Source organism: Musca autumnalis, unplaced genomic scaffold (genome assembly GCF_047663935.1).
Source record: "Musca autumnalis isolate F117 unplaced genomic scaffold, ASM4766393v1 scaffold_4, whole genome shotgun sequence".
Classification (NCBI taxonomy): domain Eukaryota; kingdom Metazoa; phylum Arthropoda; class Insecta; order Diptera; family Muscidae; genus Musca; species Musca autumnalis.
The window spans coordinates 30,607,593-30,632,291 of record NW_027411977.1 but is presented as its reverse complement, the minus strand read 5'-3'; the positions used below and the strand labels follow the sequence as shown (position 1 = coordinate 30,632,291).

The following is a 24,699-nucleotide window of genomic DNA, read 5'->3' as shown; positions in this document are numbered from 1 at the left end:
GGTAAGCAAGGCAATCAGGCAAAGCAGCTTATGTACGCAGGCCTTAACTTCTTGTAATCTACTAAGGTACTTTGCATTGTACTGTAGAGTAAACGAACGACATCCAGTAAAAATTCGTACAAATTTTGAGTAAACGAACACACATATTATTGTCAAAAAAACTCAAATCAAATATTAGGTGTGCGTTTACTCAATAATTTGTGCAAGTCCAGTAACTTCTTGCAATCAACTAAGCTTTTTTGTATTGTACTGTAGAGTAAACGAAAAACATCCAGTAACAATTTGTACAAATTTTGAGTAAACGAACACACATATTATATAAAATCTATTATGTTGTCAAAAGTTGTTTACAGAACTCATGGCAGAACTACCAGGTAGTGGTATCACACCAGCTGATCGAATATGAAAAGTAAAATCCCTTTAAAAAAAAATTATTTTTGTTGTAACTTCCCCAACAACATAAAGAAAGTTTTGACATAACATATTCAAAATTTTACGATGCCACTACCTGGGTAATTGTGCCATGACAGAACTCTAAATGGCCGACCATCTATAGGTCTTGGTAACAACTTTTTCTCGGAAAATGTATTGTATGTATCTACCTGAAAATAAATTAGCTGTTTATGAATTTTGACATTTAAAATCTTTGTTTTTCTTTGAATTCGCTTGCTAGAGGACCATGACCCAATAATAGGTCATTCATCAAGCGAATTCAAAGAAAAACGAAGATTTCATGGTACAATTAAAAAGGTAGATGCATCGGCGAATTGCTACAACAAAGCAACTTTTTTTGTAATGTAAACTGTCAAAATTTTCGCCAAGTGGACTCTTGTTGTCTCTTTTTATCGCTTGTTTGTCTATAAAAGTGTAGACATGCTATCTCTTTCTTACCGAATCATATGGTTTTTTGTTTTGATTTTTTATGGCGAATTCCTAGTTTTTTTGACGTTTTAGATTCGATCAGCTGGGCTGAGGCATCTACCTTTCTAATTGTACCATGGAAGATTTTAAATGTCAAAATCATGGTACAATAAGAAAGGTAGATGCATCGGCGAATTGCTACAACAAAGCAGCTTTTTTTGTAATGTAAACTGTCAAAATTTTCGCCAAGTGGACTCTTGTTGTCTCTTTTTATCGCTTGTTTGTCTATAAAAGTGTAGACATGCTATCTCTTTCTTACCGAATCATATGGTTTTTTGTTTTGATTTTTCATGGCGAATTCATAGTTTTTTGACGTTTTAGATTCGATCAGCTGGCCTGAGGCATCTAATGTAAACTGTCAAAATTTTCGCCGAGTGGACTCTTGTTGTCTCTTTTTATCGCTTGTTTGTCTATAAAAGTGTAGACATGCTATCTCTTTCTTACCGAATCATATGGTTTTTTGTTTTGATTTTTCATGGCGAATTCATAGTTTTTTGACGTTTTAGATTCGATCAGCTGGGCTGAGGCATCTACACATGGTACAATAAGAAAGGTAGATGCCCCAGCCCAGCTGATCGAAAGAAAGAATTCTACTTTATGAATTTAGTGGAATGATGTGGAAACATAAAAATTGAAAATGTAACGAATTTTTATTCATGTTTTCCAAAATATTCAACCAAATGTGAAAAATTATTATTTTTTAAATTCCAATAATTTATAGTCTTTTCCTTGTTTTGTTTACAAATACAACTGGAGTAACGTTACAAACAAAAACAAATTCCTTTGTGGTTGTTGTTCGAGTTGTATTTGTTGTAGTATTAACTTTACCTTGTATTTGTTCTACCATGCCAACAACACAAAGAAAATTTTGTGCTCTGTTCCAGAACCTGCTAGAAGCTACTATTTTTTACTACGATAACAATTTTTCCTTTATGTTATCCATGGTAGAATAATAAAAGGTAGTCGCATCTGTCAAATTTGGGAAAATACAACCCTGTATGTATGTACGGGAGCGTGTCAAATACAAAACAACAATATTACGATATGACATTTCTTAATAAACATACATTTGTTGGTAATTGTTTAAAGAGTCTATAAAAAAAGATATAGAAAATTAAAGAAAAAATATTGAACATTTCTTCAAATCCACGAGCTGGTAAGCGCTCTTTTAATAACCACTTCTGCCACCAATTAGTCTAAACTATCTTAACTTATAGATACTGTGGACGATTCCTTAAACCTCAATAACAGCAGAACATGTACAAAGGCAACAACACGGAACATATTTAAAAGAAATACGCCATTTAGCAGAAGACAATGAAGAGGGAATCTTACATTTCATTCGATTCAAGAAGATTGAATGCACAAGGTCAGGTTGGATCAAAGAATTCATTAATTTCTGAACAGCAGCATCCACATCAATTTCAAACTTCTCAACCGCAGCAACAACAACAATTTTTTATTTCTTCAAGGTCAATCGTCATACAAATCTGAATCACCTCTATGTTACCCAAGTATTTTTGCAAACAACAACAACTAATTGCCTATGATCAATATTGTTTGAACCGAACCATCATCTTCAACAACAAACACATATACAAACATTCACCACCATTCCACAATTGGCTAGGACAATTCTATATTGATAGATCTTGTTAATTTTTGGTGGCTTTTTATTAATAAAAAAAACTTAAACATAACAAATGTTGTTTCGCTGTTTTAAATCTATCATAGGTAAGTCTTATATTTGGTAGTGTTGTTTAAAAACCGTTATCATCAACAGTACATCTTAATACATCTTAACTGCTTTGTATGAACTGTTCCTTGACGTCATCCAAAGCTCGAGTTTCTTCACCGAAATCCTTGACAAGAGCAGAGTCGGCCAAATTTGTAAGTGGCTTCCTTTCCTTTCCGAGTTTGCTCAAACAGAACGTTCAACTTGAGGGAATTGACATCTCTTCGTTAGTGGCAGGAACAACATCGAGCTTCCAGAATACATAAACCAGTGCGATAAAGTTTATCCAAATCTTTACATGCTGCCTGGGTGAATACTGTGGCCATCGTTGGATGGATTTCTTCAAGATTTTTTTCAAGTTTGATTAATATCCATAGCACCACTAACAGCGGGATCATATAAATCAATATCAACCAATTTTAATGAAATATTGCTTGCACTTTTTGACCACCGGAAAGGAAACTTATTTTTAACCAATTTTTTGTTTCAATTCGAAAAAATGAAATAGGAAATTTATTTTAACTGACATTTGTACTACATACATGTAAACACATACATACACATATAATCATTCTGCGTCAAATTCAGTTTGACAATGAATGTACGTACTTCAAATTCAAAATTTAAAAAAAAATTTAAATCAGCTGTGGGCATGAAACTACCTTCTTATAGCCTTTACCTAATTAAATGCGTGTTGCGTGTGCGTTCAAAAATACAAAAACAAAATACATGTATTTCAAATTGACAACAAAAACAAATACATGTATTTTGTTTTTGTTTTTTTGAACGCACACGCAACACGCAGTTGAATAGGTAAAGGCTTATTATACCATGTATGTTATCGAAGAAAATAGTTAAAGCCTTTACCTAATTAAATGCGTGTTGCGTGTGCGTTCAAAAATACAAAAACAAAATACATGTATTTCAAATTGAAAACAACAACAAATACATGTATTTTGTTTTTGTATTTTTGAACGCACACGCAACACGCATTTAATTAGGTAAAGGCTAAAAATAGTAGATTGTTGCAGTTCTGGAACAGACCATTGACCATGGCAGAATTACCAAGGTAGATGCATCAGCCAAGAAATACAACAAAAACCAGTTCAGAACTGTGAAATGTCAAAAATGTTTTCCAAAAATAAAGCGATTCACATAATTTTTTCAACAAAATTTCATAAGGTAGGTATTAATAAAGGAATTGGCTGACTTCATAAATGCAGTATGATGTGTCAAATGACATTGTCGCGAATTCATAAATGCAGCATGTCTTTTTATTGACATCGTCTCGACTTCATAAATGTCACGCGACACATCACACTAGAGCTGGCAAACCATCGATATTCCCAACATTAGATATTTTCGATATAATGTTTTAAAATATTGATTGCTATCGATATTATCGTTAAGTTGTCATCACCATTGATTTGGAGATGAAAATGGCGGAAATGTCAATGATTTTCTTGAAATTTTGCACAAGGAGTTCACAGAAATGTAAAGGAGAATAAACAATTGCTTTTATTTTATAAAAAATATAATAAAATACATTCTACTTTGCGAAAAATGTGTTGGTTATCGAAAAGCAGCGAAATTTCTATTTATTTTAATGAATTTTAGGTTAGGTTTTTTGTTCCGATAATATCGATAGGCAAAACTATCTATCGATCTTGATTTTTTAAATAACAATCGATATTATCGATAGTGCCATCGATTTTTTGCCAGCTTTACATCACACAGCGAATTTGTGCAGTATTTTTAAGTGGACTACACACCAATTGACATTTCATTAGTACTGTAATGCCTGATTTAGACCATGCTGAATTTAGCAATTATCTGGTTTTATTTGACATATATTGTATCAAAATGACAACTTAAATCCACTGGGTTTGCTAAATCCAGCATAGTCTAAATGTACTATTATGCCAACCGACATTTGCAAAGAAAACAGGAAAAATACATAAGAAACTATTATGGGTACTTTACACGATATGTTTTTTACATATGAGCTGTCACTTTTTATATACAAAATGTATACGCTAAGTGACAACACATATGCAAAATAACATATCGTGTAAAACACCCATTAGAAATGGCGGATTTGTGGTAATTATTCAATATAATCCCAGCAAAAAATTTTGGAAGTTGTGCATTTGGAGTTATGATTTCACAACATCCTTCGATGTAGTCCAACAGAGTTATGAAAAATGCACTCCGTTCGATACATTTTATAAGCAGTTGCTGTAGAGATCCCTAAAGAAAAAAACAGTTTGTTGATCCCTACACATTTCTTCAAAAGATAAAGAAGTGTGTATACATTTCGAAGAATTTGTTATAAAATAAAGAAATAACAACTTAAGTTGCGAACATTTTTGCCGTAATTCACGAGACGGAAATTTTTAATGGAGTGGAGTTGGTGTCCTTGTCGAAAGCTGAACTAGTGATGGGAAGGCAACATAAAATAACTTTAAGCGGGGTACACACGATCAGTTTTGACTGACGATTTTTCGGAATTATCGATAACTGTCCAACCGTCCAGCAACCACAAAATATTTTGTGGTTGCCTGATGACTGACAAAAGTAAACGGCCACACTGGCAAGCAACCGATTATTTCAGCAAAACTGACAGTCAAAACTGATCGTGTGTACTCCACTTTAGGATGATGAAAGAAAATCTGATGCCATTGGATTAAATCGAGAACGGATGAAGTAAGCTCAAATGTGATTAAATTTAATGGAAACTTTTTTTAATTTGTGTTTATATAATAAAGTTCTTTTCCGAAAATCCTGGCCAAAACTCTAAAAATGAGCATGGTACAAATACACAGGTAGCCGCATCGGCAATTGTTGGTAACATAAGATGTCAAAATTTGACATCAATTCAATGCGATTGACACATTATGTTACCATCAGCTGGCATGATAATGCTACCTGTATTATTGTACCATGAAAATGAGTTACATTTTTGATATTATTTAACCCTCAGGCGGTCATTTGAGGGGTCTTTTTGGTCCCTTCTCCTATAAAATGTGATCTTATCGGATCAAAATATTCTACAAATTTGTTCGCCATCAATTTTTACTATGGGTCCTAGAATACACCAAAACTCTATACCTTACCTAAACTCCAGAAATATGCAAAATTATAAACACATTTTAGGGTTAAGGGCGTACTTCATGTGTGTTTTGGCAAAATTGTCATACAAAGCATCATTTTAGAAGAATGCCGTCAAAGACAAAAATGTTCTCTGCTAAATTTCACTATAAGTTACGAAAGAAAAGAAATCTCTATTTGCATTACATACCAAGAAAATATTGGTATCAATTTTGCCAAAAACCAAGAAACTAAAATAGGGTTGCAAGCTTCCACCATTTCTACAGTTTTGGAAATATTTGATATAATGTATTGTATTGTATTTGTATAATGTCTTTGGTAACTATACTGACAAGAATGCAAGGAATATTTTTCTTAAAAAAAATTAACCCTCATGCGAGTCATAAAAGGGGTCCTTTTGGTCCCTTTTTCCACAAATCTTTAAAATCTCCTATAAAATGTAATCGGATCAGACTAAAATATTCTAGAAATTTGTTCGCCATAAAATTTTACTATAGGTCTTAGAATATACCAAAACTCCAAATTATACCCAAACGCCAGAAAGTGACCCTATACTATATTCTGACATTCTGAATGAAAGAAAATCTGTACATACATGCAAGTCAAAATATCGCATAAAAACAAAAAGTGCAAATATGTGCAGGATGTTTCGATGGAAATTGGTAAAAAACCCTTTCTTTTTATGAAATGATATTAACTATTTTCATAATTTATTGTGAAAATTGATTTTGAAAAAAATTAACAAGTACGGACACCAATTATTAAAGAACGCACAATTCATTGGCGACACTGAACATATTAAATACGTTTCACATACCTTTCATTACAATTACAAAAAGAAAATATTTAATAACCGTTGTTTATTTTGCATATTATTATAGATTTATAAACAACTTAAATATTGAAAAGAAAAAAATTCCAAATAATGTCACTTCTACCTGCTTTTTTATACCCACTTATTAAACAAGAAATGTATATATTTTTCATAACCACACGCACTGGGATCCTATAAACAATAGTTGTGTCTTTTTACTTTTTCAGTAATAATTATTTAGTAACTTGTTTTCAGAGAGTAAGAGAGATTTTACTCTTTGATACGAAAATAGAGAAAAAAGTAAAAAGACAGCATTTAGTAAACTTTAGCAAGATAACAGTTGATTACTAAAACAAAAACATTGGCGTCAATGCATGAAAGGAAAACTAACTCCAAAGCAATGAAAAAGTTCTTCAATTTTAAGCAAAATAAATAAAAAATAATGAATATATTAATAAAATAATCAATAAATATAGCTGAATTGTAATATTTATAGTATTTTTCCACAAGAATAAGATAAACATTGAGCAACTGGCCATTAGGAGATGATTAAAAAACAGCTGATCGAACTTGCCAAATGTTGCTGGGAAAAATTCTTTCAGTAACTTTTAGCAATTTCTCAGCAAACAACTGTCAAAATAGTTCTCTCACTTCGCTCTCTTTTACTGAACTTTTGTGTAAAAAGACAGCATTTAGTAACATTTCGTAATAATTATTACAAATTATCACGTTAAAAGACACACCTAATATCTGGCACTTTTTAGTGTAAATTGATAAAATTTTTTTTTTATTTTTGGCCAGGTTTTTTGGAAAATCGGACACTGTGCAATGGCTTGTATTTTTATTACAGCTTTAGACTGATTAAAAATGCAATCCGAAGAATGCATATAAAATCAATCCAAAACTCAACATCAAAGGCTGTGATTTGGATCGAAAATGGAGTGCATCCTAGCTGTGTGCTGTGGAAGCAAAAATGGAGTGCATCCTAGCTGCGCGCTCCCTTGTAAAATTCATAAGTGAATTCATAGAAATAGATGTACTCCAACGGCACTTGTAATGTTCACTTGTAGTGATTCAATTGCATCCACGGATGCAAACTTTTTGCTGGGTAGAAATAGATGTACTCCAACGGCACTTGTACTGTACACTTGTAGTGATTCAATTGCATCCGCGGATGAAAACTTTTTGCTGGGATAAATTTATTTTCAAAAAAAACGGAATTTTACAAAAAGTAAAGCAATGTGTGCGTTCATGAATGCAGCAAAATGACACGTCTCGTTTTTCACAATGTCGGTGTTGCCACACATATTTACTTCATCTTTTTATGATATTGTCAAGAAACCAAGAAACTAAAATAGGGTTGCAAGCTTCCACCATTTCTACAGTTTTGGAAATATTTGAGTTAAGATCACTTGGATTCCTTGCACTTTAGGTGTATAATGTCTTTGGTAACTATACTGACAAGAATGAAAGGAATATTTTTCTTAAAAAAATTAACCCTCATGCGAGTCATAAAAGGGGTCCTTTCGGTCCCTTTTTCCACAAATCTTTTAAATCTCCTATAAAATGTAATCGGATCAGATTAAAATATTCTAGAAATTTGTTCGCATTAAAATTTTACTATAGGTCTTAGAATATACCAAAACTCCAAATTATACCCAAACGCCAGAAAGTGACCCTATACTATATTCTGACATTCTGAATGAAAGAAAATCTGTACATACCTTCAAGTCAAAAAACTAGAACTTCGCCGTGAAAAATCAAAACAAAAACCATATGATTCGGTAAGTAAGAGATAGCATGTGTTCACTTTACTGTACAAACACAAGCGATAAAAAGAGACAACAAGAAACCATTTGGCGAAAATTTTGACAGTTTACATTACAAAAAAAGTTGCTTTGTTGTAGCAATTCGCCGATGTTTCTACATAACATGCATGGTACAATTAGAAAGGTAGATGCCTCAGCCCAGCTGATCGAATCTAAAACGTCAAAAAACTATGAATTCGCCATGAAAAATCAAAACAAAAAACCATATGATTCGGTAAGTAAGAGATAGCATGTCTACACTTTATAGACAAACACAAGCGATAAAAAGAGACAACAAGAGACCATTTGGCGAAAATTTTGACAGTTTACATTACAAAAAAAGTTGCTTTGTTGTAGCAATTCGCCGATGCATCTACCTTTCTTATTGTACCATGCTACCTTAGTAATTGTACCATGCCTAAAGTAAAATGTTGAAATTTGTAAACAAGGCGGAAAACAAAACAATTCGCCTTGGCATATGAACTTCGCTGCCAATTTATTTGACCAATCAGAACGTAGGTATTTATTTTTCATGGCGAATTCCTAGACTTTTTGACGTCTCAAATTCGATCAGCATACGCATCTACCTTGGTAATTATGCCATGATACCACAACCTGTTCCATTTGCGAAAAGGAACTAAATGAATGAAAGTGATGGACATAGTTTTGATCACTCTTTCAACGGAATCGTTCCCTTGAACTTTTGGAAAAACTCCAAGATTTTGTTGACATTTGTTAGTGTGAAATTAAATCTTCTCCATTGAATGTTGTTTGAGAATCATGGCTGCACAAAGGCAAAAGGAATCGCTTTTTAGTTTTATTGAAGCGTATAAAAAACATGAGAATTTGTGGAATAGGGATCATGTGGATTATTTTAATAAGTTTAAACGAGAAAAATCTGAGCAAAGTATTAGCAACGAGATGAAAGATATATATCCAAATATGACTGTTGCGGACGTTAAGAGAAAATTCCGTTCAATAAGGTCTCAGTATTGCAGAGATTTAAAATACAGGACACCAAGAAGTTCGTTCTTCGAAAAATTAGAATTTTTAAAACCTCATGTGGTAGCGAAGACGAAGACTTCGAAAAATGGTGTATCAAACTTAAATGAGGTAAATTGAATGTTCAAACATACTTGATAAAAGTTTATTGAGAACTTAATTATAACTTACAGAGTTCCATGGAAGGCGAAGATGACGGCAATGTGGTTAAACGTACAAGTAGAGGAACTGCACGGAGAAACAAAAAAGGAGTATGTAGAATTGGATTTAGAGAGTAGGAGAGAAATTCGGTGCAAGTAGAGTTTAAGCATTAAGCTCGGATAAGATTATAATTTTTTTCTAAGTAGCCGGCCTTCGGCCGGGGATTTAAGACTTTCTGCTATGGACAGGTGCAAATCTAGGGCACGGGAACAAAATTTCTTTTAAATTGAACATTTTTTCTAAGTAGCCGACCTTTAACAAGGGAATTTTCGGAACTTTGGAGTCCCATATCTCGTGTGTGGACTTCCGCAATAAATGTTATACATATTTGTGATCAGGGTAACGAGACCTACCTGTGGGACAAATTTGGTCCCGATCCGAGCTTAATGCTTAAACTCATCTTAAGCCAGAAATTCCAGTTCATGAGACTATGTACATTTAGGGTGACCCCAAAAAAAGGATTTTTAACGTTAAACCGTGTCCCCCGACCGTTGCTTATTACATTATCCATAGTAATTGGTATGAGCACTAAAATCGCTTTATAGGCCACAAATATCCATTGTTGTGGTTGAAAAACGCTTCCTACAAAAATTTATCAAAATCGGTCCAGATTTTGCTCAAATATGCATATTTGGTCAATTGTTTTGGTTTGGCCTATATAACTAATATTAAAATCCGAACTGATCTTCACTAATTTTTGTGGGATGTGAAACAATTTTTTCGGCAACTTTTTCTTTATACAACTGTCAAAATTTGAAACATTTTTTAATAATTATTACAAATTATCGAGTACGCAGACACATGCTCTGTTCCAGAACCTGCAAGAAGCTACTATTTTTTACTACGATAACATTTTTTCCTTTATGTTATCGGAAAAAATAGTAAAAATTAGTAGAATCTTGCAGTACTGGAACAGACCAAATATGAACTGGCCCTTTTCTGCAAATTTTCAACAACATTAATCATAGATAAAATATTTTCATTCATTGGTTAATAATTTTGACCTTAGAGGTTTTTGGATCAAATGGAAAAATAAAGGGAGAGCCTTTTAAAAAAAATCCTTTTTTGAGTCACCCTAAAGTTCATACATGTTTTCTTATCTGTATGGCGATTCAATAACTCGTTTTTGAGTTACCGACAAAAATCGATAAAATCAAAATGCCTTTCGGTAATAAACGATATTTTTTTGGAAAGTAGTCGTAAAGTTCTATCGATAAGAAGAGTGCTGTCAACTTTTATTTAAACTTTTCATTCATAATTTTAATATTACCGATTTTTCAGTTAGAGAATCCCAATACAGATGGTCTTAATAGGTCGCCTTGTTGATTGTACCGTTCGATGTACATACATGCGAAATGAATGACAAAGTTTTCTCTTTTCTAGCAGTCACAGGTTGCAGCAAGAGGAATGCAATGGCCGAAACCATTAGCGGAAAAATTAATAGAACTCTTTAAACAATCTTCTAGCTTATACAATGTTAATGATCCAAAATATAGAGATGCTGAATCGCGAGAGATTTCTCTTGCAAATATTTGCAGTAAATTGAAGAAATTTAATGATAAAATAACAGTGAATGATATCAAGTCAAAAATTCACCTTACGAGAACTCGTTATGTACAAGCTTTACGTAAGGTTGAGATGGAAAAACAACAGGGAAATAACGATTATACTCATACGTGGTGGGCCTTCAAAAAACTGAGTTTTTTGAAACCGTATTATGTTAAAACTACAAATTCTGTTATATCACACGTTAGTCGACGTTTAAGTGAAGTAAGTTGTAAAAGAGAAGGTTTGTAATTCTCATGAGCTATCTGAAACTTTCCTCTCCATCTTTTGCAGATTTCAGAGTATACTGATGAAGATGAAAATGCAACAAATGAATATACAATGTATGATGATTTTATCGAAGAGTTTAGTGAAAGTGACGTAGAGCAAGATTCCAGTTCAAAAGTAATTTATTTATTTATGTGTCATGCAAAATTATTATTAAATTATTACATTTTAGGCAATACAATCACAACTTGATGAAGACATTGATGATTTACCTTCCGAAAAATCGAAAATGCTTCCTACAAATTTTGAAGAGGTAAGTTGGCATGATAAGATGTAAGCGTAGTGAAATGGCTGTATAAATCGGAACAAAGAAGATTTGAGAGTATTTTTTTCGGGTGCAATTTTGTTGTGTCGAATTCACCCATGTTGGTTTAAAACCCTTTGATATAAGGTCGGTTGCATTCGGACGGGCACCCTCCACCATGTTTGTAGTTAATATATAATAATTGTTCCACAAACATCCCATACGAGACAAGGGAGACTTCTCTTATATCAATGAGTGCACCCCGATTTATATTAGCTCAGTGATAAGGGACCTACTGTTTATTGCCGAGTCTGAACGGCGTGTCCTACGACACCACTTATGGAGACGTTTTACATGGCTGAAATACTCAGGAAATGTCGCCAACATGTATTTTGCCACCGTTGAAAATTTGATGTTGCCTGACCGGGGAATCGATCGGTTTTCTACATTTTGATATTTTGAGGGGTATTTTGCCACAATTGAAAATTGTTTAATGTTGCTTGGCCGGGGAATCAAACATACGACCTTCAGCGTGCAAGGCGGGTGTGTATACCATTGCACCACGGTGGCACCCACCGACCACGAGAAGTTCTACATGGCTGAAATACTCAGGAAATGTCGCCAATATTACTGAGGGGTATTTTGCCACCGTTGAAAATTTTGATGTTGCCGGGCCGGGGAATCGAACCCACGACCTTTAGCGTACAAGGCGGATGTGCATACCATTGCACCACGGTGGCACCCTTTCAAACGAGGTTACCTTTATTTTTAAGGAGTAATGAAAAATAAATTTCCTTCGGTTCCCATCAGATTGCATCATGAGTAACGTATATTTAATAGTAAAACATTTAATTTTTTTTATTTCTTTTAGACACAATGTAATATTTCGCAAGACATAAAACTAGAACAAGATGAAGATGAAACTGTAAGTATTTCAAAGATACATATGTCTGTATATTACATTCAAAAATGCATTTTCAATTTTTTAGCATGATATAGAACAAAATGAGCACATGCTACCTTCACCCGAAGAAAAAGAGACGGTATTCAAAGAATTGGAGTCTTTTATTCAAATTAAACCCAAAATAAACAACAAACCAAAGGAAAAAATCAATGATAAGGTACGTATTTTTTGTGTACTGACAACATAAAAACGTATTTTCTCATTAATTCCATTGAATATTTACAGCCAATGGCGAAAAATAATGATAAGATTGTTGAAGATACTCTTAAACATCCCGCGAACAAAAGAACAAGAGTGAGTTATTCATTCTAAATTTGATAATATAACAAACATCGTAACGTTTAATTTTTTTTTTATAATTTCAGAAAATTGAGGTTAATAAAAAATTACTTAACATTCCGTTTAAAAAAGAAGATACCGGTTATGATTGGCTGGGTAGACAGGTTGCATTTGAAATAAATTCTATAAAAGACGAAAACATACGCAGTGCAGCTGTTAAGAAAATTCAAAAAGTTCTCCATGAAGCTTACGAACAAGTAAAGATAAATAACTGTTCCGACCCCCTTAGTACAAGTCCGCCCAATAAAAAGAGAAGAAAAATATAATATGCTTAATAAAATGCCTTAAGAAAACATTGCAGACATTTTATTTTTGTTTGGCGTTTGAACCTCGTGGCAGTCCAAAGTAACAGGTACATAATAAATAGCATACCGCAGGAATAAATGTATCAATTATAAATGGCTTATGAATAATTATGATGGATTATCCACATGAGGTGATAGTCGCATTTATATCTAACAGGCTTCATAAAACATGGTGCCCGGACACCCAAAATGACATAACTCCCCACAATTTTTTTATGGTACAAGGTAATGTAAATACTACAACGCATACCTATATATACAGGCATGTCACAGATTCCGATCGGAATGGTTTCAATTCCGTAATTTCATTTCGATCGTTTTTGGTTTAGCTTCTTCAGATTCCGATCGATTTTGTGAAATCGGAAAACTTCATTATTAAGTTTAAATATGAAATTATATGTAATTTTTTTAATAAAACAACATTTTTGTTATTTCTAAGTGTTTTTAGAGTATTTTAAAGTGGAAAATTAAAAAAAAATAAAAATACAATTCCGTTGGCAAAATTAAAAGTGGTTTCATTCCGAAAAATTCTTCGTTTTTCGTTTTCTGAAGAAGCTAAATACGGAATTAATTCCACTTTCGATAGGAATTCGTTTCTGTGACATGCCCGATAAGCGGTGTTTTAATTTGCGGAACGTCGTTCGGACTTGGAGCAGTTTACATGTCATTTACATATCACTTATGTGAAATAGTTTTTTTCTGAATGATATACATATTTATTCCTCAAAATAGAAATGAATATATAAAATGTCGTATGGAATTTGACACTAACATTAGAGCCCACTTTAGTCAACTTGGTATTGCTGCAACCTTATATTTTTCTACCATGTTCAAACCAGTAAGGAAAGGATCAAAGTCGGGCGGGGCCGACTATATGATACCCTACACCACTGTGAATATGTAAAATATATATGGGAGCTATATCCAAATCTTAAACGATTTCGATATAATTTCGCACATTTATTTCTAGACCGAATTCAGTCAAACATTCCAAATTTCATCAAAATCGGACATATATAGCGTGTTTGGTACAGAAAATACGTGAAATCGGCCGAAAATATATATGGGAGCTATATCCAAATCTGAACCGATTTCGATATAATTTGGCACACTTATTTCTAGACCGCTTATATTCGGAGATCGAATATGCAAATAAAGAAGAAGATTTCTAGACCGACTTAAGAAGTCACACATTTAAAATTTCATCAAAATCGGACGTATATATCGTGTTTGGTGCAGCAAATACGTGAAATCGGACGAAAATTTATATATGGGACCTATATCCAAATCTGAACCGATTTTCACCAAAAGCAATAGCTTCCTCCTATGGCTAAAAAAAAATAGTCCCCAATTTTTAGCTGAATCGGACAAAAAATGTGACCTGGGGCCTAATTACGTGATTCGATTCGATCGAGTATTTGCTCGTGAAAAAGATTTCGACACAATAAAAAAGCGGCATGACGAGATTCGATCGAAATCGTTGATCGAATGTTTCGAGAGTAACCGGTAATCGAACTATGAAAACCTATGTGTACTATAGGGAATATTATGAAGGTAGATGTAAAAAAGGTGTTTTTTTAAAGCAAGAACCAAAAAAAAACTAATTTATGAATGAAAAATGTAAATATTTGTGGAATTTGTTGAACAATACATTCAATAATAATTTCGGAATGAAGTTGTGCTATGGAAATAAGAAAATTATTAATTCTTGCAAAATCTTTTTGACATTGTTGTAACGGATTGCTGATACATCTACCTTAATAATCCTCTCTCAAAATAAATGAGAGAGAGTTTGGTGGATGTTTTGCATTAGCCTCTCTGAGAGAATGTTTCCTTTGGTAAACAACAGGGGATGAAATGTTTAAAATGTACTTCCCTTATACAATAAAGGCTATTAATTGCTCTGTTCCAGAACCTGCAAGAAGCTACTATTTTTTACTACGATAACATTTTTTCCTTTATGTTATCGAAGAAAATAGTAAGAATTAGTAGATTCTTGCAGTACTGGAACATACACAATATTAAATATTTTTTTTTCTTTTTTCCAGAAATGCTTATTTTTCAACTTATTTTTTAACGACTGCAAAAGTAATTTTTGGTTAATGATTGCATGTATTTTAATTCTAAATTTATCACAATTTCTCAAAACGACTGCAAAGGACTTTTCCCAATTTCTCTTGTTATATTGTCTAAAAAAATGCTACCAATTATTTACTAACATCGTTTTTCTTCTATAAAACGACAACAAACAACAATTTTTACATTTTAAACAAAAAGACAATAAGGAAATCTTTCATTTTATTTGTTTACGATAGGTAATTTGGCCTCGAGAAATTACTTGCAAATTTATGCTCAATTTCTCGATAATTTTACTCGATAACGAATGTTGTCATCCCAACTTTGAGTACTCAGGTCGAAACAACTCGATATCGAATCACATAATTAGGCCCCTGTACGTTGCGAACAAAAATACATGGACAGACGGACATGAAGAAATCGACTCAGAAAGTGATTATATGTATATCCCCAAAAGGAAGTATGGGTCTATTTCGTTTCCTTTTGTATGTTACATACAAATGCACAAAGACATAATACCCCTTACCACAGTCCACAGTGCGGTGTAGGGTATAAAAATTAAGTGAAAACCAGAAAATGCATTTTTTCCCACTGTATTTGTATTTCATTTACCTGAAAATGAGTTTATAGGTAAGAGGTGTGAATGGGGGAACCCTATGTGTGCGGACGTCAATGAAAATTTAATTATTAGCTGTGTCTTTTTACGTGATAATTTGTAATTAATTATTACGAAATCTTACTAAATGCTGTCTTTTTACACAAAAGTTCAGTAAAAGAGAGCGAAGTGAGAGAACAATTTTGACAGTTGTTTGCTGAGAACTTGCTAAAACTTGCTGAAAGAATTTTTCCCAGCAACATTTAGCAAGTTCGATCAGCTGTTTTTTAACCATCTGCTAATGGTCATCTTCTCAATGTTTATCTGATTTTTGTGGACAAATACTCCAAATATTACGATTCAGCTATATTTTTGATTATTTTATTAATATATTAATTTCTTTTTTTACATATTTTGCTTAAAATTGAAGATTTTTTTCATTGCTTTGAAGTTAGTTTTTCTTTCATATATCCCGTTTAGACTATACCCTTATACGATGATTAAGGGCATTATCTCGATTTAAGTGCTTAATCCACCCAAATCCACCCTGATTTACAATACAAAATTAAATCAACTGAAAACTTGGATTTGTTTTAAATCATGGCACAATCATACAGGTACCCGCATCAGTACAGCTGATGTACTGTGAACTGTCAAAAAAGTTGTTGCAATTGAAAACACAAAAAAAAAAACAAAAAAACAAAAATTTAAAAGAAAAATTGTGAATTTTTGTCGGATTTTTGTAATAATGTGTTTATTAATAACTGCCTAACAAAATTTTGTTGAAAAAATTGTGTGAATCGCTTTATTTTTGGAAAACATTTTTGACACAGTACTGAACTCGTTTTTGTTGTAGTTGTTAGCTGATGCATCTACCTGGTAATTGTACCATGTTTTAGTCCCAATTTACATTAGGCGAGTTTACTTGCGGCAATTGTCAGTTTGTTGGTGAGAGAGGGTGTTGAGAGGCAAAGGGTTACCATATTCCTCACCCCTCTCTTCATCAAACTGACAATTGCCGCAAGTAAACTCGCCTAATGTAAATTGGGACTTAAATCAAATGTTAAATGGAAATATTTTGATATACAACACTGCTTTTTGCTCCTAAAAATGCAACTATTGCAGTCGATACCAAAATTGGCAACTATGTTCATGTGTCGTTTATTTACTAGGGTTATGACTTTTTGACCTTTTTTCTCAAAAATGATTTCCTGTAGCGAGAGTGAATGGACTTTTGCCTATTAAAAATTTGCTCCAAAATGTTTTTCCTGTTGCACGAATAAGTGACATTTTGCCTATTAATGAATAAAATAATTTTTATTCCATTTAAATATTGAAAAAGGTCCCACACAAAGCACTTTCAATTTATGTTATACATGGAATTAAGCTGTATATATCATATAAAATGATATATATGTAATAATTGGCCTGTTCCCGTACTTTATAAAGTAGTAAAAGTCGTAAACGATTTTCATATAAATTTTGTGTACGGGAACGCAAAATGTGTTAAAGTTGTAAAAATTGTAAAAACTTTTAACTTCTGGAACAGAGCTAATATGACGATAAAATTGGTGAGAAACAAAAGCTTATGTCATTCTGGAAATGTCCTGTGGCTTTAACGATTGTTTTGAGTTATTTATGTGCTTAAAGTGACTCCAAAATTTTTTTCCAAAAAGCTCGTCTATAAAAACTTTTTGTGAGTGAGCTTTTTTCTATCGAATCACCTTGTTATTAAGATTTTATCTAATCTTATGCCAAAGCTCATCAAAATATGACACAGGGATGTGAAGTTGTAGAAAAGTCATAACCCTATTATTTAGACTTTTTAAATAACTGTAAACACAAACACACAACACCAAACAGAAGCGGAAAAATAGAAAAAATATTAAATAAAAATAAAATGGATGCAGCTTTAATTTAATATAAATTGTAAACAACATATTTGTCAGATTATTTTTTGCATTACTCCACGATTTTTAATTTTCAAGCAATTCTTTTTGCAAATTCGCGTATGTATACGTAAACAAAGATCAGCTGACTGCCATCTTATATCATTTTAGACTAGTCTAAACAACTAGGATTTGAAAGTTGGGTTAAGAAATCGAATCGATTTAAAATGACTAGTCTAAACGGGCTAATATATTGGCGCCAATGTTTTTGTTTTGGTAATCAACTGTTACCTTGCTAAAGTTTACTAAATGCTGTCTTTTTACTTTTTTCTCTATTTCCATATCAAAGAGTAAAATGTCTCTTACTCTCTGAAAAGAAGTTACTGAATAATTATTACTGAAAAAGTAAAAAGACACAACTATTACTTTCATAGTCTGGCAGAAGACAGAATAAAACAAGGAACGCTTTTTACTCTGATACCACTTTATTTTAATTCTGAAAACTGGGCAACCCTACTCTGCCTTTATTTTTGTTTTTTTATCTCATTACACTACATTCGTCATTTCGCTTGAACCGTCTGCGATTCTTTGTTTTGTAAAAAAATGGAAAAATTCGCCAATCAAATTGGATTTTTGGTATTGAAAGATGATGGTGCTGTAATAGAATCTGGAGGGGAATTGGAGAATGATGAAAGAAGTGCCAATATATTCCTAGATCTTATCAACTTAACTGAGAGGTAAGTTGAAACAACCAAAGACACAAACAATACAGTGAATAATCAAATCTTCACAACTTTACAGTGTCGATGAAAATTTCATGCCAAACAGTAGCTGCGAAAGAATTTCGATTGTCTATGAGGATCATAGCTATAACATTTGCATGTCCAATAGAAAAATCTACATTGTGAAATTGCGCAATGGTTCAGCTGTAAGTCGTCTTGGTGGCGGTCTGGGTGTGTCTTCGAACAGCAGTGTTTATGTTGATGCCAGTGAGGGTAATATGAGTTCAACTGGAGCAGCTCTACTTACTTGAGGAGAATCAAGCACTGTCTGTTGCGTTTTCTGCGCCCATAGCATTCGCCGCCAGCGCAGTCCCATGGCGGACAGTGCTTGCCTCCCTACCACACAGAATACCAAGGATCGTTCGCGTAGATTTAATTGGAAAACACCTTTCATTTATTTAATTATTTTGTTTATTTGTCAGAGAATACACCATCTTTAATATCGTGTTCAGTAAATATGCGTTCAGCTTCTTTAGTCATATCGAGAAGGGTGGGTTTTGTACTGAAGACAATGACAAAACGTTGACGCCAATTGCCATGTCTCTTTACCACCCAAAAGTCATCAGTTGACTTTACCATTATTTCTTCTTGATTGGGAATGGACATGTCATTTGCACTACCATCGCCGGCCTCTCCGTTCTCGGCAAGAGTGAAGAGATCCGCAATAACATTTAGAATATTTTGAGATAATTTCGTTTTACGTTGTGTATCATCATCACCAAGATTCGTTATCATTTTGAGGGATTTATCATTTATGAATAAATATTTCGTACCATAGTCGCTGTTGTCACCATTTACGGGTGTAGATTTTGTGGTACTCGCCACTTGCTTACTTAAATAATCCTCGATATCACGCGATAAAATATATAGTTGTGTACTAAGTACATTGCCTATATCTTCAAGATATTGTTGGGTAATTTCATTACATTGTTGCTCAAAGAATAGACACAAAGTTGCATTGGTCGAGGGATATATGACCATACGATATGGCCGAATACCATCTTTAGTGTTGTATTTAATGAAAACTTTATGAACAGCATGCGTTGCATCACGTATGGGTAAATCGTCGCTGGGTGTTTTCAAATGGTCCATAACAAATTGATAGAGTGTGTACAATTGGGTGGAATGAAAGCGTCCGCAACTAAAAGAAGAATGGGGAAACATTTTATTATTTTTTTAAATGCCCAAAAATAACAGGAGACGAAGCCATTGATTTTTAAAAAGAGGTATATGTTTATATTCTTTACAAGAAACGGGTTTGAAGGCTACCAGCATCGCAAATAGCAAGGGGCAATAATTTATCTGTCGATAATTATCTTGTCGGTACTTTCTTGCAAGTGAGGAACATACAAATATCCTAACCGTGGAGGTTATGCAGCTACCAAATCCATTTAACTGCGGTTCGATTTTGTTGTTGTTGTTGTTGTTGTAACAGTGTTTTTGTTATGTTTATTTGTTCGTTCCTCTGTTCAATCTGGGTCTGGGTCTATCTCCAGTTCAAGAAAAGTGGCTGCTTCGATGGGATGTAGCCATAGATCCACTGGAGTTAGATGGGTAGGTTTGGCGGGGCAGTTAAAAAGGTGTTGTGTGTCGTGCGGGCCCATGCCGCATACTGGGCAGATGTCTTGCACGGTGCGATCGATTAAGAATTTAGGCGACTGCAATATCCGAGCGTAGTTGGGCCAAAACTACTCTAGTTTGTCGTGGCAGCTGACGCTCCTCAGCTGCGATAGATGGAGGATGTACTCCAAGTACTTTATTCACACTATAATTGCTTAAGGCCTTGGCAACTGCGTCCGTGTGAATGCTATTCAATCCTGCTTGATATGCTTGTTGATCTAGGGGTTCTCTCCTGTATCGTTGGACCTCTCCCTCTAGAGCATGGATATCCTTCCTGATCTCCCTGAATGGGCCGGGCCTACCCACAAGATGGTGATTGGGATGGCTCACACGATAACATCCAAGCAGGTACTGCAACGAAAGCATCTCATTGTGTTGCTTTACAGGAAGAATTTTTGCCTCCTCATGTAGATGGTCCACTGAAGATTTGAGGAGGCACCCTTTCGCTGTTCTCAGGGCTGCATTTTGGCAAGTTTGAATCTTTTTCCAGTTCGAATCACACAATCTCGGGGACCAGACTGGAGCCGCATAGCTTACCACAGACCGACCTATCGCGTTATATGTGGTCAACAAGGTTTCTTTATCTGCACCCCAAGTGCTGCCGGCCAGGGACTTGAGGACCTTGTTCCTACTTTTCAACTTGTCGCAGATAGCTGTGGCGTGTGCGCACGACGTGAATGTAGTGTCGAATGTAACCCCTAAAATTTTAGGGCAGTTTGTGGTCGGAATTCTGCTACCGTCGACCACGACATTCAACTCACGTCCAAACTGCGCTGTCCATGTGGTGAACAGAGTGGCTGTAGATTTTGTGGGGGAAATCTGCATATTCCTCGAATGGAAAAAGGTGGTAAGATCAGTTAAATAGTTGTTCAGTCTCTCACAGATGTCATCAGGATAGGTACCCGACGCCAAGATCGTGCAATCATCCGCATACGTCACGATCTCAATGCCGTCTGGAGGGGGTGGAATACAGGAGAGGTAGAGGTTAAACAGTTCCGGAGATATCACCCCACCTTGGGGAACTCCCTGTTTCACTCTACGGGGTTTGGACTTCTTATTCCTGAATTCCACGTACGACTGGCGTCCACACATATAGTTGACTATCCAACGTTTCAAGCTTGGCCGGAGGGTTGTCTGCTCAATGTCCTCAAACAGCGTGGAGTGCCTGACGGTATCAAAGGCTTTTGATAAGTCAAGAGCCACGGCCGTCTCTGGTTGAGTCCTTTACAGATATATGTGGTAACGGCGTGCAGCGCTGTTGTCGTGCTGTGCTGCTTACGGAATCCATGTTGATGATCGGCAACTTGATAGCTATTTCTGATACTGGGGAGGATCAAGGCCTCAAGTGTCTTTGCTACGGGCGACAAAAGCGAAATCGGTCTGTACGATTCACTTTTGCTGGCATCCTTGCCTGGCTTCCGTAGTGGGACCACCCTGCCCATTTTCCAGACTTCGGGAACTACGAGGGTGGCTAGCGACAAGTTGAAGACTTTGGTGAGATACTCGACTCCCGGCTCACCCAGCTGCTTCAACATTACCATGGAGATTCCATCAGGGCCCTACGCTTTGGATGATTTAGCGTTCCAGATGGCATTGGCAACATCATCCATTGTAAATTGTGGTGGTTCATCCTCGGCAGGAAGAGATCTGATGCGGCGTAATACTCTTCTCTTCGCCCTGTCACTCTCGGGATGCTCGACAAACTGTCGATTGAAATTACTTGCGCACCTCTTCGGGTCAGTCAACGTAACGTCGCCAAACGTGACTGAGGTCCTATCTTCCCTTCTTCCAGGGTTCGAGAGTGACTTAACCGTTGCCCACAATTCACCTATACCGGCTCCAATGTTGCAGCTCTTCAGATGATTTAACCATTTGTTCCGCTTATGCTCGCCGACCAGCCTGTTAACTTCCAGTGTCAGCTCCCTGACTCTGGGGTCATTGGGGTTGATACGACGAAGCTCATCACGCTCGTTTGCTAATCCCGTCGCCTCTGCTGGGAAATTTGGTCTTACTTCGGGTATTCGACCAGCAGGGATATGGCGAGCGGCTGCAGCAGTGATGATGTCCCGGAACGTCCTTTCCGCTACCCGAACATCAGAAGGATTGGGCAATTCTCTGAAGCGGTGATTGGTGAACTCTCTGAAACTCGGCCAATCAGCTTTTTTATGATTGACGAACGTGCGGCGTTCAGAGGTGATGAAGTCGGGTGGCCTGCTAATGGAGACAATTATGGGGAGATGGTCTGATCCAAGGGAAATGACGGGTTGCCAGGTAACGTCATTTGTCAGACCAGGTGACACGATGGTTATGTCAGGCGAACTGTGACACTCTCCTCTAATTCTGGTAGGGGCGTCCTCATTGACCGTGCAAAACGTAGAGCTATCAATCTGCTCAGCCAGCGCTGTACCTCTCTGGTCGTTTCCGAGGGCCGAATGCCACATCTCATGATGCGCATTAAAATCCCCCAGGACCAGACGATTATGACCTTGCAAGAGCGGGCTAATGTTTGTACATGTTCGATTTTGTGTATCGCATTGGCTGGTGAGCTTCAAAGAGGTGCTACTACCCCAGTAATTATATAAGGCCGATCATATGTTTCAGTGGTGCAGTAGAAAGAAATCACCGACTATTTGTTCCGAATTTTCTTTGTCCATGCCAGGATAGATCGGCATCTCGGTAATATGCAATTGATGCCTAGAATGAGTTTATTTTCGAATCAACTTTGAATTGATATTATATGAATTATATTCCAGTGTGTCTCTAACGTCGGAGTCCCTTGTACGAGAGACACCCGCAGTCTACTCAATAGCAATCAACGCACCTCTCCATAGTTGTCACCACCACACACATCTGTGGTAAACATTTTATGGTAATCCGGCTGGAGCGATTATACTGGAGATACATAAATATGTCCCTACAAATGTCCTCGAAGGGATAAGGGAGACTTCTCTGAACACATCTCCGATAATGTTGTCTATAATTACCCACTGATTGCTTTCATACTGATTTTGCTATACTTACGTAACAACAGTATTCTTGTAAAGGAATAGCGAATCTTTAATCGTCGGATATGTTGATTTAAGTGATTCCATAAAGTTGTGGACCCTTAGGAATAGTACCTTATCCAATGGTAAATATTGCAGGGAACGCATAAATTCAAATACATCTTCGGCTGGCAATTTAAGTGATGAAATGTACTGGGTTAAAAAAAAAAAAAATAAAAAAAAATTGATTATAATTATTTTATGTTATCCAAAACTTGCGCAGTCTCCTTAACTAACCTTATCAAAAAATTCCTCCAACTTATCCACCAAAATATCACGACCATTATCTGGATTTTCCTCTAGAATCATTTCGAATGTTCCCTCTTGCATACGGAATCGTTCATAGGCCATTATTAATACACGACGATAGATGTCATCATGTAACTCATACGGGTGATATTCAGCATAATCTACACCATCTTTGGTTAACATTTCTTTGGGTACATTTAATACCAAAACTAACCAGAATTTCGGTTCAGCTTGATACAACAATTGAACTGTTTTCTCGGTATGTACAACTTCACAGCTACCAGCTTCATCGGTAAATGTACTGAAGGAAGGTTGCAATAAGGAGGCGATAAACATAAAATGTTGACAAAATAACTTACTCTGTAAATGTTGTAAATGCTTGACTTAATCCTATGTCTGATATTTTGGTATTCAATTCAATATCCTTGGGATGATAGAAAAGAACTTTTTCTTTCTCCTGTATTTAAAGAGGGCAGGTTTGACACAAATTATTTATTTCATACAATATCTTAAATATACTCACATTTCCCTCCTTCAGGCCATATGTAGAATTGAAAATAAAGAAACTCCTTATGCTCATATCCACCTTCCTCTGTAAGTTATGCATTTTTATCGAAGGAAACTTTTAATACGTCTTTCAATGGGGCTTTTTATTTGTCCGAATCAATGTAGTGGCACCACAAATAAGTTTTGTAAGGAACTTTTTTTCCTATTTTATTTGGAAGAACGATTGGGATGACTGTTTTGACTCAATCATCACAGAAAAAACAGAAAAAAAATAAAAGTAAACACAGATAATTTGAATGTTTAGAATGGCATGAGAAAGAAAGAATAAAATTGCCACTCACATTGAAATGATAACACAGCTAACAGCACTAAAGCTGATATAGACTAATAGCCCGTTTGCACAGTACGTCGTTCGGGCATTAATTGATTTTACGAACACCTGGCAGAAAAATCTGAAATTTTTACCATGGGTATATCTTCTCGTCCTGACTACAAAAATATAAAGCTTTTCGGGGGATGTCAATACTTCCCGATATATGGGCCTCTGAAGTTCCGAAAATTGCATTGTTTACGTAGACCAAAATGTACAATTTAAAAGAAATTTTGTTTCCGTGCCCGAGATTTGCACCTGTCCATAGGAGAAAGTCTTAAATCCCCGGC

General features: G+C 35.2%; 3 protein-coding genes across 4 annotated transcripts; 2 read left to right on the top strand and 1 right to left on the bottom strand.

Moving 5' to 3' along the window:
• The first annotated feature begins 9,066 nt into the window (after positions 1 to 9,066).
• On the top strand, positions 9,067 to 13,265 carry LOC141404281 (uncharacterized). 2 transcript variants are annotated; one of them, XM_073987716.1, is made up of 9 exons: positions 9,067 to 9,502; positions 9,565 to 9,642; positions 10,976 to 11,362; positions 11,432 to 11,542; positions 11,598 to 11,678; positions 12,541 to 12,594; positions 12,659 to 12,790; positions 12,859 to 12,927; positions 12,999 to 13,265. In XM_073987716.1, the coding sequence occupies exons 1-9, from the start codon at positions 9,170 to 9,172 to the stop codon at positions 13,236 to 13,238; spliced, it is 1,485 nt and encodes a 494-aa protein (XP_073843817.1). In that variant the 5' UTR covers positions 9,067 to 9,169; the 3' UTR covers positions 13,239 to 13,265. The 2 variants fall into 2 exon arrangements, with proteins under 2 accessions (XP_073843817.1, XP_073843818.1); XM_073987717.1 differs by having other exon boundaries at positions 9,105 to 9,502; positions 10,979 to 11,362.
• Positions 13,266 to 18,362: 5,097 nt separating this feature from the next.
• Positions 18,363 to 19,075, top strand: Lamtor4 (Late endosomal/lysosomal adaptor, MAPK and MTOR activator 4). Its single transcript, XM_073981743.1, has 2 exons — positions 18,363 to 18,574; positions 18,639 to 19,075. Exons 1-2 carry the CDS (start codon positions 18,441 to 18,443, stop codon positions 18,868 to 18,870), a joined length of 366 nt encoding a protein of 121 aa, XP_073837844.1. The 5' UTR covers positions 18,363 to 18,440; the 3' UTR covers positions 18,871 to 19,075.
• Positions 19,013 to 24,369, bottom strand: Ccz1 (vacuolar fusion protein CCZ1). The gene is made up of 5 exons (XM_073981741.1): positions 24,056 to 24,369; positions 23,892 to 23,989; positions 23,521 to 23,833; positions 23,261 to 23,436; positions 19,013 to 19,760 (listed from the first exon to the last, which is right to left on the bottom strand). The coding sequence occupies exons 1-5, from the start codon at positions 24,137 to 24,139 to the stop codon at positions 19,031 to 19,033; spliced, it is 1,401 nt and encodes a 466-aa protein (XP_073837842.1). The 5' UTR covers positions 24,140 to 24,369; the 3' UTR covers positions 19,013 to 19,030.
• Positions 24,370 to 24,699: the final 330 nt, after the last annotated feature.